General features: G+C 36.6%; 1 protein-coding gene across 1 annotated transcript in view; it reads left to right on the top strand.

Annotated features, from left to right (window-relative positions):
• Positions 1–12170, top strand: part of Blimp-1 (PR domain zinc finger protein 1) — a 91619-nt gene extending 79449 nt beyond the window's left edge. The window contains exons 5-11 of the mRNA XM_068227046.1: positions 970–1095; positions 1736–1862; positions 2954–3197; positions 5201–6513; positions 7539–7767; positions 10559–10677; positions 12040–12170. Coding sequence (XP_068083147.1) covers positions 970–1095; positions 1736–1862; positions 2954–3197; positions 5201–6513; positions 7539–7767; positions 10559–10677; positions 12040–12170 — 2289 coding nt within the window. The remainder of the gene's footprint in view (positions 1–969; positions 1096–1735; positions 1863–2953; positions 3198–5200; positions 6514–7538; positions 7768–10558; positions 10678–12039) is intronic.
• Positions 12171–15845: the final 3675 nt, after the last annotated feature.

The raw sequence follows: 15845 nt of genomic DNA, 5'->3' as shown, positions 1-15845 counted from the left end.
AGGAATCTCTCATGTACCCCTCTTCTTGGTCTCACACAGTCCAAGTATGGCTATATCTTTTCCTTTCATGAAGTCATCCAGTTCTTCTGTCTTTCCCCGTCAGTGTCAGGACATTTACTGTCACAATCTTGATGTAGTTTGGTGCTGGTTGCCCACTTCTCACAGTTCCCCCAGCACCCGCAGAGCTGCGCATCACTTTTAGTAGGGGATGCCCTAACGTTTTCCGAGGCACCATATCTGCCTTATCCATATAGGCTATTGTTGCGATGGGCTCGCCACACCCAAAGGCTGATATTTTATCAAGAAATGTATTTTCCAAAACAACCCTACAGTACAATTAACATTTCTATCGAAATTGCTACAGTGTTATAAATTGGGCCAGTCAGAGCTAAAAGACATTGTGATATTTCGTGTGATTGTCGAGGAGGATAAAAGCTGATATGTTATGAGAAGTACTGATATGAAAACTTCTTTAACACAAAACAAGCTCCATCAAGCTCTCTACCATTTTAGGTAACTTCTTTTTAAACCTCCATGTATTAGTTCAGATTGATCAATTGCAAATATTCTTTGTGAAATTGTCTGACTCATTGGCTGAACGGTCAGCGTACTGGCCTTATGTTCAGAGGGTACCGGGTTCGATTCCCGGCCTGGTCGGGGATTTTAACCTTAATTGGTTAATTCCGATGGCACGGGGGCTGGGTGTATGTGTTGTCTTCATCATCATTTCATCCTCATCATGACGCGCAGGTCGCCCACGGGAGTCAAATAGAAAGACCTGCACCTGGCGAGCCGAACCCATCCTGGCATGTCCCGGCACTGAAAGCCATACGACATTTCATTTCATTTCATTTGTGAAATTTTTCTTCATATGATTTGTTTTGAATCATATTTCATCATGGATATTGCTATTAGGAGCTATTTGTATCTTGTATAGTTGTTTAAAGTCAAACTTTCCTCTCTCTTCAGGTGTACAAAGACAATGAACTGTTCTACTACATGGACGGCTACGATACAAGCAAATCCAACTGGATGCGTTACGTTAATCCTGCCTATTCATCTGAGTCACAGAATCTTATTGCCTGCCAGTACAAGGTAAATATCAAAATCTCAATGAACAATTCATGAGAATGGGACAGTTAGATCAATATGACACAGACATGCAATTAGAGATTTCCAGGAACTAACAGGAAAATAGTTTTACACAGTTACTGTACCTTCTTTACCTGAATTATTACACCTGCGACTCTTTATTTATCAAAAGTCTTACAGTATATATTAAGTATAGAAAGATTGCGTAGTCTACTCTTAAGGAGGACATTATCTATTGAGTAATATATAAAGATGAATTATAGAAACACGATTCATTCTTCGGTCAGTGATATGGTAAAGCTACCCTTAAAAATCATTCAATTTCATCTCTTTCTGATACATAGCCAGAAATAATTCCAGGTTCTATTAAAACTGAGATACACTGCTTCTTAACAGAAACAAAATAGCCAGTGTACATAGCCAGAAATAATTCCAGGTTGTATTAAAACTGAGATACACTGCTTCTTAACAGAAACAAAATAGTGGCCAGTGTACTTTTAAGATTATTCAGTTAATCCGTTCGAAAGTTGAACAGTAAACAGCTGAGATCTTTCTTTTCATATTCTAATTTTCATACTTCTTGTTGAAATCATCAAATAATTCTTTCGCAAAATTACTTACGTTATGTATTTCTTAATCCTAGATGAACATCTACTTCTATACCATCAAGCCAATCCTACCCAACCAAGAACTCTTGGTGTGGTACTGTCGAGAATTTGCTGAAAGGCTCAACTATCCTCTGACAGGCGAACTCATGCTGCAGAGAATACGTAAGTCTCACTTTACATTATTTAGGACAATCCCTGGAAAGTGTAACCCACTGTAGATAACAGCAAAAGTTACCTGTTTGTGGAAAGCAAGGGAGGTGATTCCTATAAAGTTCAACTAAACCTTGATAATATATAGCAATAATTGTGCACCAGTCTCATGTATGATGTAAGCATAAGAGAAAATGTAAAGAACTTGAATATTATGGAATTCCTGGGTGGACAATGTATTGAATGTTGAAGTACTGTGGAGAATAGGGGAAGTATCACCGTGCCTTTGGATGATCAGATACTGTGGAGAATAGAGGAAGTATCATCATGTCTTTAGAAACTCATCCAAATCAGAAGAACCATTTGGAAAGGACATCTGTTAAGGCAGGATGGTCTCATTAAAACAATTATTACCGGGCGAGTTGGCCGTGCGGTTAGGGGCGCGCAGCTGTGAGCTTGCATCTGGGAGATAGTGGGTTTGAATCCCACTGTCAGTAGCTCTGAAGATTGTTTTTCGTGGTTTTCCATTTTTGCACCAGGAAAATGCTGGGGCTGTACCTTTCCACGGCCACTTCCTTCCCATTCCTAGGCCTTTCCTATCCCATCATTGCCGTAAGACCTATCTGTGCCGGTGCGACGTAAAAGCAAAATAGCAAAAAAAAAGTTATTAAGGGATAAGTTGAGGGTATGAACACCAGAGGCAAGCCAAGACAGCAGTACATCAAGCAGATAATGGAATACACTGGCTTCCTGATTTATAATGCTCTCAAAAGGAAGGCTGAAAGCAGAGAGATGTGGCGACCTGCTGCCAATGAACCTGCAAGTTGATGACAAAAGAAGAAGAAGATTCCTAGCCAGAAAATTGATGAACTTTGATGAAAATAAAGAAATATTTGATTTTTTTAAACTCATACATGTTTGGTGTGCTTGTAAAGAAAGTTCCAAAATAGATGGCTGTTATTAAATCTCGCTGGCCATTTATGCTGGCAAGAGCTGCAAAGTGGGTTGCATTTTCCAGCAAATGCTCTGCATTAATACCTTGCAATACTGATATCCACTTAGAAATCCAAGTACGCAACTAAACAATGATTGTTTCTTCTTAGGGCAACAAGTTCAACAGTCTGTTGTTCCTGAGGTGATGGCAGTGTCAACAACCTCACCTAACGAGTCTCCGAGTAAGGACTCGAACCACCATCACAGCTATGATCAACGATCAACACAACTGACTCCTACGGATGGCTCTGTTCGATCAGATGAGGGTTACCATAGCTATCATGATGATGGCTTTACTCCCCCTGAGGACAGTAGTGATTCGGACAGTGACAACAACTATGTTCTTGACTTCAGGTGAGCAGCATATTAATATAAAATGTATTCTTTATGTACATGAGGTCTAGTTGTTATCAATGATTAAATCATGTATGGATATTGCCATTAACAAATAGGAGTGAAAGCTGAGAATTATAACTTCCTTTCAGCTAATAGGTCATACCCATGTACATCATTGTATCTCTGATCTTTTCAGTTTTCAGTGCGACAGTCCCTACAGGTAATTTTATTTTGAAAGAATGATGATAATATAGTAAACTCCCAGTTATTCATGTGTGGGTTATTTGTGCAACTTCAAAATAAAGAAAAAATGTATTGTAGACATATTATAATGAAAAAGGACCTTGGATGGTCCAGGTAATCATCACAGGCTGGTTTCATAGGAAATTTATGTTCAGTACCATCTTCAAGAGAAGGGGATTGAACATGACTAAATATTTTCCCCCTAATGTGACTTCCATAATCTAGCCCATGGAATGAAGTCCCTTAAATGATATTGTCAAACAGGTCTCCTGAGAATGCTAATGGGAAACAATGATAATGAAGAGGCGTTTTTTTCTTTAATTGTGTTGAGTGCAGTAGCGGTTACTGAGTGGGACTGGCAGAGGGGAGCTACTTTTTCACAAGTTCACAATTTAGTAAACACACACAAGAAAACAAATGCAAAAACCCTTTGCTGGGGTCTGCACTGATATCCATGCCCTTTATATTGCTTTACTTGTTCTAGTTTTAAATGAGATGCTGCTCGACCAAGTGGCTTTATCTCTCTCTTTTCAGTTAGGGACAGTTGCAAAAATGGTTCATTTAGAATATTATTCACCGAGTGAAGTGTTTTAGTAGAACTACGAATGTTATGTACATCACCAACAGGTACAAGTACACCTGTAATATTCTGTATGTATCTTTTCATTGGAATACTATATATCCGCACACTGTATACGACAGATTTAATTTTAACTACACCACACTAAAATATAATGCAATATGATATAGACTAATTTCATTAGCCAGCATAACACGCTTCTCAGGCAACAGATTTTCAACACTTACATTGGAAACAAATGTTGGAGTCGGCTCAATAATACTTCGTGTATTTTTATTCGTATCGCTGGCTTTGCCAATGCCCAAATCTCCCGTTCTGTGCATGTTAAGAAATAATAGGTTCTATGCAGGTACATACCAAACTTATCCAAGAAAGAGTCTGCAGAGAAGGGCAGAGGCTCAGCTCGACCGGCCAGCAAGCGAACCACATGTCAGATGAAAACATTGCTGCACCTAGTGCTGAAACTGAGTACATTATCTTTCAGAACCATACAATAATACGTACTTAGTTGGAAGGGCACATGCCCCTCTGCCCTTTAGAGCCAGTTGCTACTGGTTGAGCGCCATTTATTTAATGCTTGGGAGTATGTCAAAACACAAACATTGATGAGGTCATGGCACAAAATATTGCTGGATATGGGGAATGACCTGTTAGGCTGCACAGAAGAAGGTATGAACAAGACAGGCATAATGGTCAACATCTCCAATATAGGATGATTTGAAAATATTGAGGGGGGCAATGTCTAGGAATGGGTGAACATAGACTCTTGTGAATCCAGTTTCCAACACATGATTGATTAAGACATTGTACATGCGACTACAAATCATCTAGGTAAAAGAAAAGTCATATGAGAAAGGAGAAGAACATGAAAACGGCGATTGTGCTGTGGCTGTGAGTGACAACACACACTACTGTACATTGCAACACATTGCTTGAATATTTGAGTCATCAAGACTGCTTACAATAATATTTTGGGTACAAGAAAAATACAGTCTTGTGAGGAAATACTTAAACTTCTTCAACACTGAATTGGATTATCCATGATTTTCATACATGTTCTCCCCTTCATTAGCCCAAATAACTGGGGGAATACTGTAATAGCAGTAATGTATGTAGTATATATTCTCTGTTTCAAAATTATTGTTAAAAGGTATTAAATTGACATATCTTATTTTGTTTTTGTTTTCTTTTTTTTTAGTAAAAAGACTCCTGAAAATGAAGCAGCTGTTGTTGTGGAGCCACCAGATGTACAGAAAAATGAGTATCGCAAGGTGAAAATCAAGATCACTAAAGCATACCACTATAAGAATAAGAATGATGCTCCCGAAACCCCAGCAGAGGAAGAGAAGGAGTCAGCTCCCACTCAGTCTACGCCACTAGCTCTTCCTCCAATGTCCCCGCGCCAAGTATCCACCCCTCCCAACAGTACCACTGTCATCGTGATTGATTCCCCCCCACCCCCTCTCACACCCATCGTACCAACACCCCCAAAACCGTTCTATGAAGAAGATGTCAGAAATGGCATCAGCAGGCATAGTCCACCTACCACCAGTATTCTAGAGAACATCCTTCTTCGCAACCGTACTGATACTAACAATAACAAAGAACCACAGAATCAAAACCAGGCCACTCCACCACCATCATCTCCTACTGAAATGGCTTATTCCTACAAAAAGTCTCATCGTTATGGTGCACTACCGTGTAGTCCTGACAGCTCTAGTACAACACATTTACCTGCTTCACAACCTATTCCAATGCATGCTCAACCTCCTCCACTATCTCCAGTTCATCCTCACCTAGTCCATCCGACGGCACTTACCCCCCGCACCGTACATTCCCCACGTTCTCCCTCTCCTCAACCAATGTTATATCAGAGCCAGCATCATTCCCCCATTCCTCACCCAGAAGTAACCTACCTTAACAATGGTGCTCCTAATGGGCTCTTACCATCATCACCCATCTTCAGTAACCACTCCACATACCCTTATAACTTATACTCTCCGCAAAATGGCGGAATGTTGCACCATCAACCTCCTCCTCCTCCAACATCTTCATACTCCCCTCCTCTCTCGTCGAGCCACATGTTGGATCGAAACTGTCCTCCAGGCATGCATCAGTCTCAGATGCTGGGACTACAAAATGGAGGTCTTGGTCTCCACTCGAGCCACCACCTCCTGACACCGTTGCCTCCGCTGCAGCAGTTGTCTCCTCGTCGTTGCTCACCACCAGGCTCAATGTCCCCTGATGGAGGCTCCTGTGCACGTAGCAGCAGTCCAGTGAGCCCTAACAGTCAAACATCTCGTGGATACCGCTCTCTGCCATACCCACTTAAGAAGAAGGATGGCAAGATGCATTACGAGTGTAACGTATGCTGCAAGACTTTCGGGCAGTTGTCCAACCTTAAGGTACATCTTCGTACACACTCTGGCGAGCGACCCTTCAAGTGCAATGTCTGCACTAAGAGTTTTACTCAGCTGGCACATCTTCAGAAACACCATCTAGTCCATACAGGTATGGAACTTACCTATCTTACTTTCATTTCTTAACACATTGAACATAGTGCCCAAGCATTGATCATGCCCTTATATTTACTCCCATATATGGTTTTCTTAAGTAATAAATCATCTTATGCTAGAAGTACATTCGTGTCTCTTCTGGTGAACATGAATGGCAACACTGTAGTTATTTATACTGCTGCTAGATGAGACAACTGGCCCTTGCCAGATAGAATATGAATGCTTGTTTTTAAAATAAAAATAAAATACATACATAATTTGAAATAAATGAAAAAAAAAAGCACGAAAACTTGATCAATATATTGGCATCCTTTCATATTCCAATATTGAAAATAAAAGAACCAATCAGTGCTGAGACTGTTCATTATAGTTTCAGATACAAAAATAATTCATTTAACTCAAAATAAGTTGTTATAAAGCCTCAAAATATGGTTAAAATGCTCAGCATACAGCAGTTAACGTTACAAATATGCCATTGTTCAGTGTGTTAATGTCATTTTACCTGGTACTAATTATGGACTAAGCATACCAATAGGCTACTTGGAAAAAATTCTCTTAGTTGTAAGAAGACTTAATTTGAAGCAATTAAACTAAATTTAATTTAAATAATACTGGCACTTTAAATTCATATTTAGACATATACAGTTGCAAATTTGAGAAAGCTTTGTTTCAATGATCTTTATTGATGTTGCAACCTGTTAAACTACTGCATGGCTTGAAAGTTATGTGCAATATAACTGACAAGATATGAAATTATCTGTAGTCCAGATGTCAGTCATTTCAGCAGAATAATGCCATATACTCCAATAGTTCACCAGAACTTGAGTTGATGCCTTGTTGACAGGTTTATTAATCCTAATGTTTATATTGATAAAAACAGGATATACAATACTTTTAATGATGTCCCTAACAATGCATTAACTTTACTGTATTTTATTTACTATATATAAGTTTCAACATACTCAACAGTAATTTACAAGGTAAAAACAATATTTGATGAATTGCTCTTGTCTGTTATAGGGGAGAAACCTCATCAGTGTGACATCTGTAAAAAGAGGTTTAGCTCCACTTCAAACTTGAAGACCCATCTCCGGCTCCACTCAGGACAAAAGCCGTATGCTTGCGACCTGTGCCCGGCCAAATTCACTCAGTTTGTGCATCTCAAGCTTCACAAACGACTACATACTAACGAGCGCCCCTACACCTGCCAAGGATGTAATAAAAAATATATCAGTGCCAGTGGACTCAGGTAAGATTCGTTACAATTTGTAGAATATTTTCATGGAGTATAATATTCAATATCCAGCAATAATAACCCAAAACTCGGTAATTTCAGAATTCATAGATTCCGAGCAGTTTCAGCTGTCATTGCAAGCAGGTTGTTTGTTGCTTGGATCACCAGTCCATAAACTGGTTTGATGCAGCCCACCCTATCTTGTGCTGTTTCATTTCTATGTAACTGCTACATCCTACTTCTACTCTAAGCTATTTGTCATATTCATGCCTTGGTCTACCTCTACTGTTCTTACCACCTACACTTCCCTCAAAAACTAACTGAACAAGCCCTGGGTGTCTTAATGGCCTATCACAAACTTAGCCAAATCATTCTCCTCACACCAGTTCATTTCAATATCTCTTCATTTGTGATTCAATCTATCCATCTCAGCCTTCTGCAAATCCACATTCTAAAAGCTTCCGTTCTCTTCCTTTGTGAGTGTTATTGTTCATATTTCACTTCCATACAATACTACACTCCAGGAAAAAAAGTCTTCAAAAACATCTCTCTGATTCCTATATCAGTGTTTAAAGTGCCTCCCTTGCTTGTGCTAGTCTGCATTTTATTGTTATCCTTACTTCTGCCATCATTAGTTTTTCTACGACTTAAGTAACAAGATTCATCTACTTCCTCTAAGACTTCACTTCCTTATGTAATATTTCCTGCATCACCCCACTACATTCGACTGCACTCTGTTAATTTTGTTTTAGATTGTTTATTTTCATCTTATACTCCTTCTCTAAGACTGTGCCCATACCATTCAGCAATTTCTCCAGATTTTCTTCAGACTCGTAAAATAACAACATCATTGACAAATCTCAGGATTCTTATTTCCTCTCCTTGGACTTTCAATACTCCTCTTTGATTTCCTTCCAGTTCTATATAAATATTGAAAAGGAGAGGGGACAAACTGCAGCCTTGCCTTCCTCCTTTATGGATTGCTAATTCTTTTCAGTAGCCCTCAATTCTCATCACTGGAGACTAATTTTTGTACATATTATAGATCTGCCAGCAGGTATTTTATGATAAAGCTTGCACAATCTTCTTATGAGTTTTAAATCAATCAAATTAGCCTTAATGTGAATTCATAATACGAAAGAAAGATCATACAAAGAATGCAATTTTCAGGTCTTCCACAGCTTTTCAGTATTTAATTAATTTCCATGAAAGTGTTATTACTGCTGCAACTCAAATGCTGGTTTTTTCACCTGGACACCTGAGATTCAAATTCTGGCAGATCCAAAGTTAAAATTTTTTTATTTGCAAAACTATGGGTTGTCAAGAAAGGCATTTGCCCCTAATCTCACAGCCAAAACCCAGAATGAGCCAGAATGGCTCCAATGACCCCAGAAAAAACAGGGAATTCATATTATTGTAATTTCCATGTTTAACTTTATCGTACATTAATTCATCAGGAGGCCTATCAGTAGCAATGAGTGTCATGCAGTTGATATAGATCAGTTGGACATAATGTCAGTTTCCATGACAGTTTTGTATTATAAAACCTATCATTTGTATTCATTGGGATGAATTTATCCTACTTCAGCCATTACAAAAATGAAAATTCTTTAGACAAGGTCAGATATTATATAGAAGATAGCCATGATAATCTCTAGGAGACAGCAGTTATTCAAATATAAGAACTACCAAGATATATTTGATAACTTTTTGACCACCTAAATCATCATCATCATCATCATCATCAGTTAACCGTCTCCAGTTTCCCAGGTGCGGTGTATGAGCGCTCGCCACTTTAGTCGATTCAGGGTACCATTTTTCTTCTTGTACTTAGTTCCAATCTACTCCTCTATGTTCCATATCTTGTTTGACTTGGATACTGAGCTAGAATCCATTCTCATTGCATGCCCATACCATTTCAATCTTGATCTGATTATGGTATCACATAACAGAACCACCTAAATGTAAGTACAATTCCCACAATGGTCATCGTCTTATACTATGTGTTAGTGTAGTGTCTTTACTAAACTGGGATTATGAAAAGAATGGACAAGACAAAAACAGACTATGAATATTTATGGTTTCTCCACAAACTGCATTCCTAATTTCTTCTTTACCTGCACTAAGCACACCAAATGTAGGCTGTAAGGAATAAATACAGTTACAGCAATTTGTTGGAGAAGTGAAGGAATCAATCTCACACTGTCTGTTCTCTCCACAGTCCAACTTTTGTAGATGTAATTTTATTTATTTAAGGCTAGGTTTGAGAACGTTGTCTTGGGTTTTTAAATAAGTTACAGCTCCAATATTTGTCTGGTGAAAGTGTGGAAAAATTCTAACAATAATCAGTAGGATTTGAAACTATAATGTCAAAGATATTACAGCTCTGATGTTCTTAGAATTTGAGCTATTCTTGAAATCAGAAATATTGTATGATATTTCATACAAGATTTCTTTTTTACAAGTTGCTTTATGTCGCACCGATGCAGATAGGTCTTATAGTGACAATGGGATAAGAAAGGGTACAACCTGGTGTGAAAATGGGAAACCACAGAAAACCATCTTCAGAGCTGCCGACGGTGAGACTTGAACCTTCTATCTCTGAAATGCAAGCTCACAGTTGCACACCCTTAACCGATGCCCAACTCCTGTGTTTTCATATGAGAGGATATTCTTCCTTTACTTAAATGTATCTTCTTGTATTGTAGATTTGATGCAATAGCATACTTTGATTTTAAATGTTAATGTTAAATGTTGATATACCTTGTAACCTGCCAATTTTGATCAGTTATTTTTGTATTTCTAGAACCCATTGGAAAACCACCAGCTGTCGGCCCAACAACATTGAAGAAGAGCTGGCTCTTGCTGCAGCAGCTGGTTCTCCACCTGGCTATTATGATTATAATGGCTCAGATGTAAGCATGGGTATGTATCATGTTTCATGTGTTTTAGTGGAGAAATTATGAATTTGCTACAGTACCTGGTTAGCAAAAGAGGTTTACATTTCAAGAAGGTGTTCATATCCTCTTTCCCTGTTCTATTCATTGTGTGATTTTTTTTAGATGATATTATATTCTCTAGCTGTACAGAGAGGCAGCAGCATGTTTAGGCCTAGGCAGATGCCTGGGGCAGTAGATTTAAAGTGGACAGTTACTATTAATTTGTATATATTTTTTAAAAATTACATATTACTCCTTCAGAAGAGAACACAAATAAAAACAGACAGTGAAATGGATATGAATAACATACTTTGTTGCAACAAGTACCCTCAAATTTAATCAGTAGTCTGGCAATGGAGAACAGGATATTTTTTTTATATAACAGCATGACAGTGCAATCATTACTTCTTTTTTATTATTAAATCTTTTGCTGTCAACCTTGAAGGCCTTATTTGCATTATACTATTACAATACGTTAGGAGGCAAAGCTTACTGCTGACTATCAGAAGCCTTGTAGTGAAAGATGCTGTTATCGCTGTTATAAAATTAGTCAGTATCAGCAATCACTGGTGGCCATACAGACTTCAATTCAAAGAAAAAAAAGTATATGCCCCTATTCTTATTGGAGCACTTCAGTTCAGTCTGAAACAGGAAGAGTGAAATTGTTTGATACATGATTTATATTTTAATATTCCTGAAAATGAGTGACAGTCAGAAAACACTCATTAAGTCAATCAGTCATCATTGATCTGCATTTAGGATTGTTATCAGTCCCTCTCAGTATTCCTTAATATAAGTCATGATCACTATCTTCCCAATCTTAGCCCTAATGGACTAGTGCTGTAGAGGCTAGGAGAGGTCAATTTAAGATTTCCTGGAAATAAGTTGTTACATACCAATGTAGAAATCGTGGAGAAGAGAGAAGAACCTTTTTCATCACATCCTTTACTGGTTTACGTGGACAGTCCTAAGATTGCCTTTAAACTGTGTTCTTTATATAGAAGATTATTTGTGATAATAAAAAAACTGCAAGGTCTTTTAAATTACTTAATACTGTATCTCAGATATAGTGCACTGTATTTTATTAACTATAATATTTCCATCAAAATGATATGTGAGTATGTACAGTAGTCTCCTTTACAATGAAAAACAGGCAGATAACAAAATTATATTGCTTAACTTCTCCTCATTTAATACATGGTGCTATTTAATATTTGGTATTCTTGTGGTCCCTTGGGCAGAATCTTTTCAAGGTTTTACTGTAGTTTGTAATAAATACATGTTTATTTTATATATCTTATTCCACTTCACTAAGTCTAAATTCAATCTTTTTTTTTTTTTTACATAGGATGTATGGAGAAAGAGATGCCAGATGTGGATTCAAGGGATTCGTTCGACACCCAACAGACCTCGCATCCTGATCCACCCCGTCCGAGTGTCATAGAGTCTTCACAGCCTCACATCATTGAGTGTACATAATTACAGTGATCGAAAACATCAAAATCGAATTGACTGGTGGGAAAGTGAAATTCAACTTCAGTGATAGAGACATTGAACTTATGTTGTCTTTCTTTCCTTTCTTTGTGTTTCATTAAGATAGCCTTCGCAGAGGAACTTTTAATTTATTTTGTAATTGGCTACCTTTTGGAACAGAGTATCGTTAACATGTTCTTACTCCTATTAGATGTTGAGAAGAACAGTGAAGAACACAGTTTCTCTGGTAAGGGATATCAAGCTGAACTTAGAAAATCTGATTGGTTCTTCTACTTTTTAAGTTTGGGAAAGGAGAAGTTTTCAGAAAAACTTTGAAAAGTCAAATATTGTAAATTTTAATGTGACCATTTTCTCCTTTTGCCACCCTTAAAAACCACCTTTGTGCTAAAGTGTTGCTCCAGTCTGCATCCCCCCACCACATCCCTATACTGTACATAATGATTGTAAACATACATATTTATATATTACCTTTCCTTGTACGATATGGAACGCACATTCTCACAAGATGTCTAATTGGCTGGTTGTCGTTTGTCATTTAAATGTTTACATAAGATTCAGAGTGAAACCTCTCTAAATAGATTCTAGAAAGAAGTCAAGATGGTGTCCGATAAGTGAATAAACGAATTTGGGCCTAGAAGTTATTTTATATTAGTGCTTGTACAAATGTTTGTTACCATAATTGTATAAAAAGAAGAATTTCATTCTTGAACAGTATATCAGAGTTTTACAGAACTTTATATACTACTTGCAAAAATCTTGTATTTACTGTAACAAGAGCTCTTTTTTTAAATGGCTCCTATTTACTACAGAATGCCCTCAGAATACTTCTAGTACATAAATCATGTAAGGAATGCCTTTCCATTTTTGAAAGAATTTGTGCTATGTTTATATAATTATGGTAGCGTAGAGTTCAGGTTTTTAGGTCACCGACTGTGACTTTCAGTGCTAGCTAGAAGCTTTTGGTAATGTCTTTGAATATTGCCAAGTTTTTGACTATTGTGATGTTTTCATTGAAAGTTCTTTTTTATGAATACTCATGACTGATAATATTCATTTTTTGATAACTATGATTGTCATTAGAATAAAATACATACTCCTGTGTGCTAAAAGTGACCTGATATAGCACACATCATTTTTAAGACATGTGCAGAGACTGCCAGCATAATTTAACAGTCCTACAATATTTCAAACAATCCCTAGTAACACACTACAAAAAGAGATCTATCTCTTGATGCTTTTCTGAAATGAGATACTTGATGAAAAGCATTAGAATTACTGGGTTTTGTTTACTGTATTATCAACTAGATGTGAAATTTCTTCTTTCTGAAAGCAACTATCTGTGCTATGAGGTTTCACTTATCACATAAGAAATTATGCTCACAACATAGTATTGATACTAATATTCTCATTTCCCATGTGGAATATAATGTTAACTGTTGCACTGTCGATATTTATTGTGAATCAGTGTCCTTTTCTTTTAACTTAATGGGGGAAGCCAAGTTGAAGAATCAAGTATTATGTACTACCTAGTTGTGATTAAGTGTTTCAAGTGTGTAAATGGACCAAGTGTGTGTAATCAGTTAGTATCAGTATGTGGAATTTGGATTTATGAGTCATAATGTAAACTTTGTTTTCTTTTTCTTTTTTCTTTTATAAAGAAATTCTTTACATTTAAAATCAGCATTAGGACAAGAGCCCACCGAACACCAGTTCAGATTGAGGAAATACAAATGTCCATACAATGCAAGATTGATTACCAACAGCATTAATTCAGTTATAAGTTTGGTTTGTACAGAAATAGTAGAGAAATAGTGTTACGGTATAAGAAGAACATGAATATTTATTTGAATAAAAGTTTACCTTCAACTGATACTATATAGCAAAGCATAAAACACAGATCATAAACAATTAGCTGTACAGCAAACAATGTAGATTCTTATAAAAGCCATGGATGGTGGGCTATTTTCATCAGTGTAAAAAAAAAAACCCCAGATTGAATATACAAGACGTGACAGCAGTCATGGAGATTTTATGTAAAGCAAGATTTTATTTTCTCCTTCCATGCCAACATCATTAAGGTACTCTTTTATTCAGATGGATGTGTTGAGTGCTTTTGAAACTGTAAATTAAATTTCTGGTAGCCAAGATTGCTTTTGTTTCTCTAAGGCATAGAAGATATATTTATTATTTATTTGAATATTTATTTAAGTAATATTCTTCTGGTGACTTCTTTATTATACCACTTCATTGTTTTCTACAATGATACCAATGCAAAGAATAAGTAACTTGGAAAAAATAAATGAAGGTTTCCAATCTGAAGGACTTTTATGTAATGGTAGTAATGGCACAGTACTGTTTATCATCAGTCACCTTTTCAGTACAGCAGTTGCTTAATAGAATTATGAAGCCTTTTCATATTTTTTAGTAACTATTTTTACTTAGCATTGCAAAGAAATACATTAGTAGCCAGTTACCTGGAGATAATTTTCTTTACCTTCAAATGGATACCTGAGAAGTTTAAATTAAAACTCTTACTTAGAAGATCTCATAAGAGCCAATAACAAAATAATTGTGACATTCAGATAGTAAACACATATAACTTACTCATTCTTGGAAGGGTAATAATAGGATCACTAAAATTATAAAAAGAAAAATAGCATTTACACAATAACTTAAATACGATACGTAGGAGGGTATGGTTCTCAAATGGATGGTGTATTGCAAGTAGCGAAATGTGTAGGGAAACTCGGCTTAAATTCTTTATTAAACTAAAGTTCCTGTGGAGGAACGACTTCTGCTCTTGATGCATGTTGGTGCTTTTGAGTAGAGGACAATGGGAGGTCAAATTTTGGCTAGAAATTGTGTCAGTCCTGGCATATTTTTTATATGCAGCAGGGTTGAATGTCTTATTAATCTTCTACACATATCATCATTGGGTGTAGTAAGAATGTTTTTATTTATTTGGGTACCCACATCACAAAACCTGTTTTCTTCCCATGGCAACACTATGCTTACTTCATACGCTTACTGAAAAAATTTCTTACAATTTCAGATTGTTAAGCAAAGGAATCTTACTACTACTCCACATCTTTGTGTTGCTTGTAAAGTTTTAAAAATCACTTTGGCTAACAGATGTAATTCCAATACCTGTATCTCATCTAAAATTATTACACATGGTATATAGTTTCTGATACCAGTGTTCAATGTGTCCAACGCATGACAGTATGAAATTAGATAGTTTTTAATACCAGTATCATACCTAAAAGTAATTACTGTATTATTAAAGAGGTTTGAGATGTGAAGAAAAGCAAGAGGTATAGGAGAGAAATATATAAATATTTAAATAAATTATTACAAGAAACATAGGAAACAGAACCTGATAGTAAACATTTAAGAGTACAGTATGTAATATCCTACAAATATTATTCTGGCAGATTTACATTCATACACCGCCAAAATCTCTTGTTATCTGTTTTAATCATCAATCATCATATCAGCCTTCTTGATCACGATATTAATGTCATGATTCAGGCTGCATAGCGTTAAAGTATTCCACCATATTCAGATCAATATCTTCTCTATAGGCTAGATGTTTCATTTAGATGTTGTAACTTGTGTATGTGTATATACCATATACCATCCCCTTAGTCTGACTGCATT

The sequence above is a fragment of the Anabrus simplex genome, chromosome 1 (assembly GCF_040414725.1).
Source record: "Anabrus simplex isolate iqAnaSimp1 chromosome 1, ASM4041472v1, whole genome shotgun sequence".
In the NCBI taxonomy this organism is placed as follows: Eukaryota; Metazoa; Arthropoda; class Insecta; order Orthoptera; family Tettigoniidae; genus Anabrus; species Anabrus simplex.
This window is presented reverse-complemented; position numbering and strand designations above follow the sequence as displayed.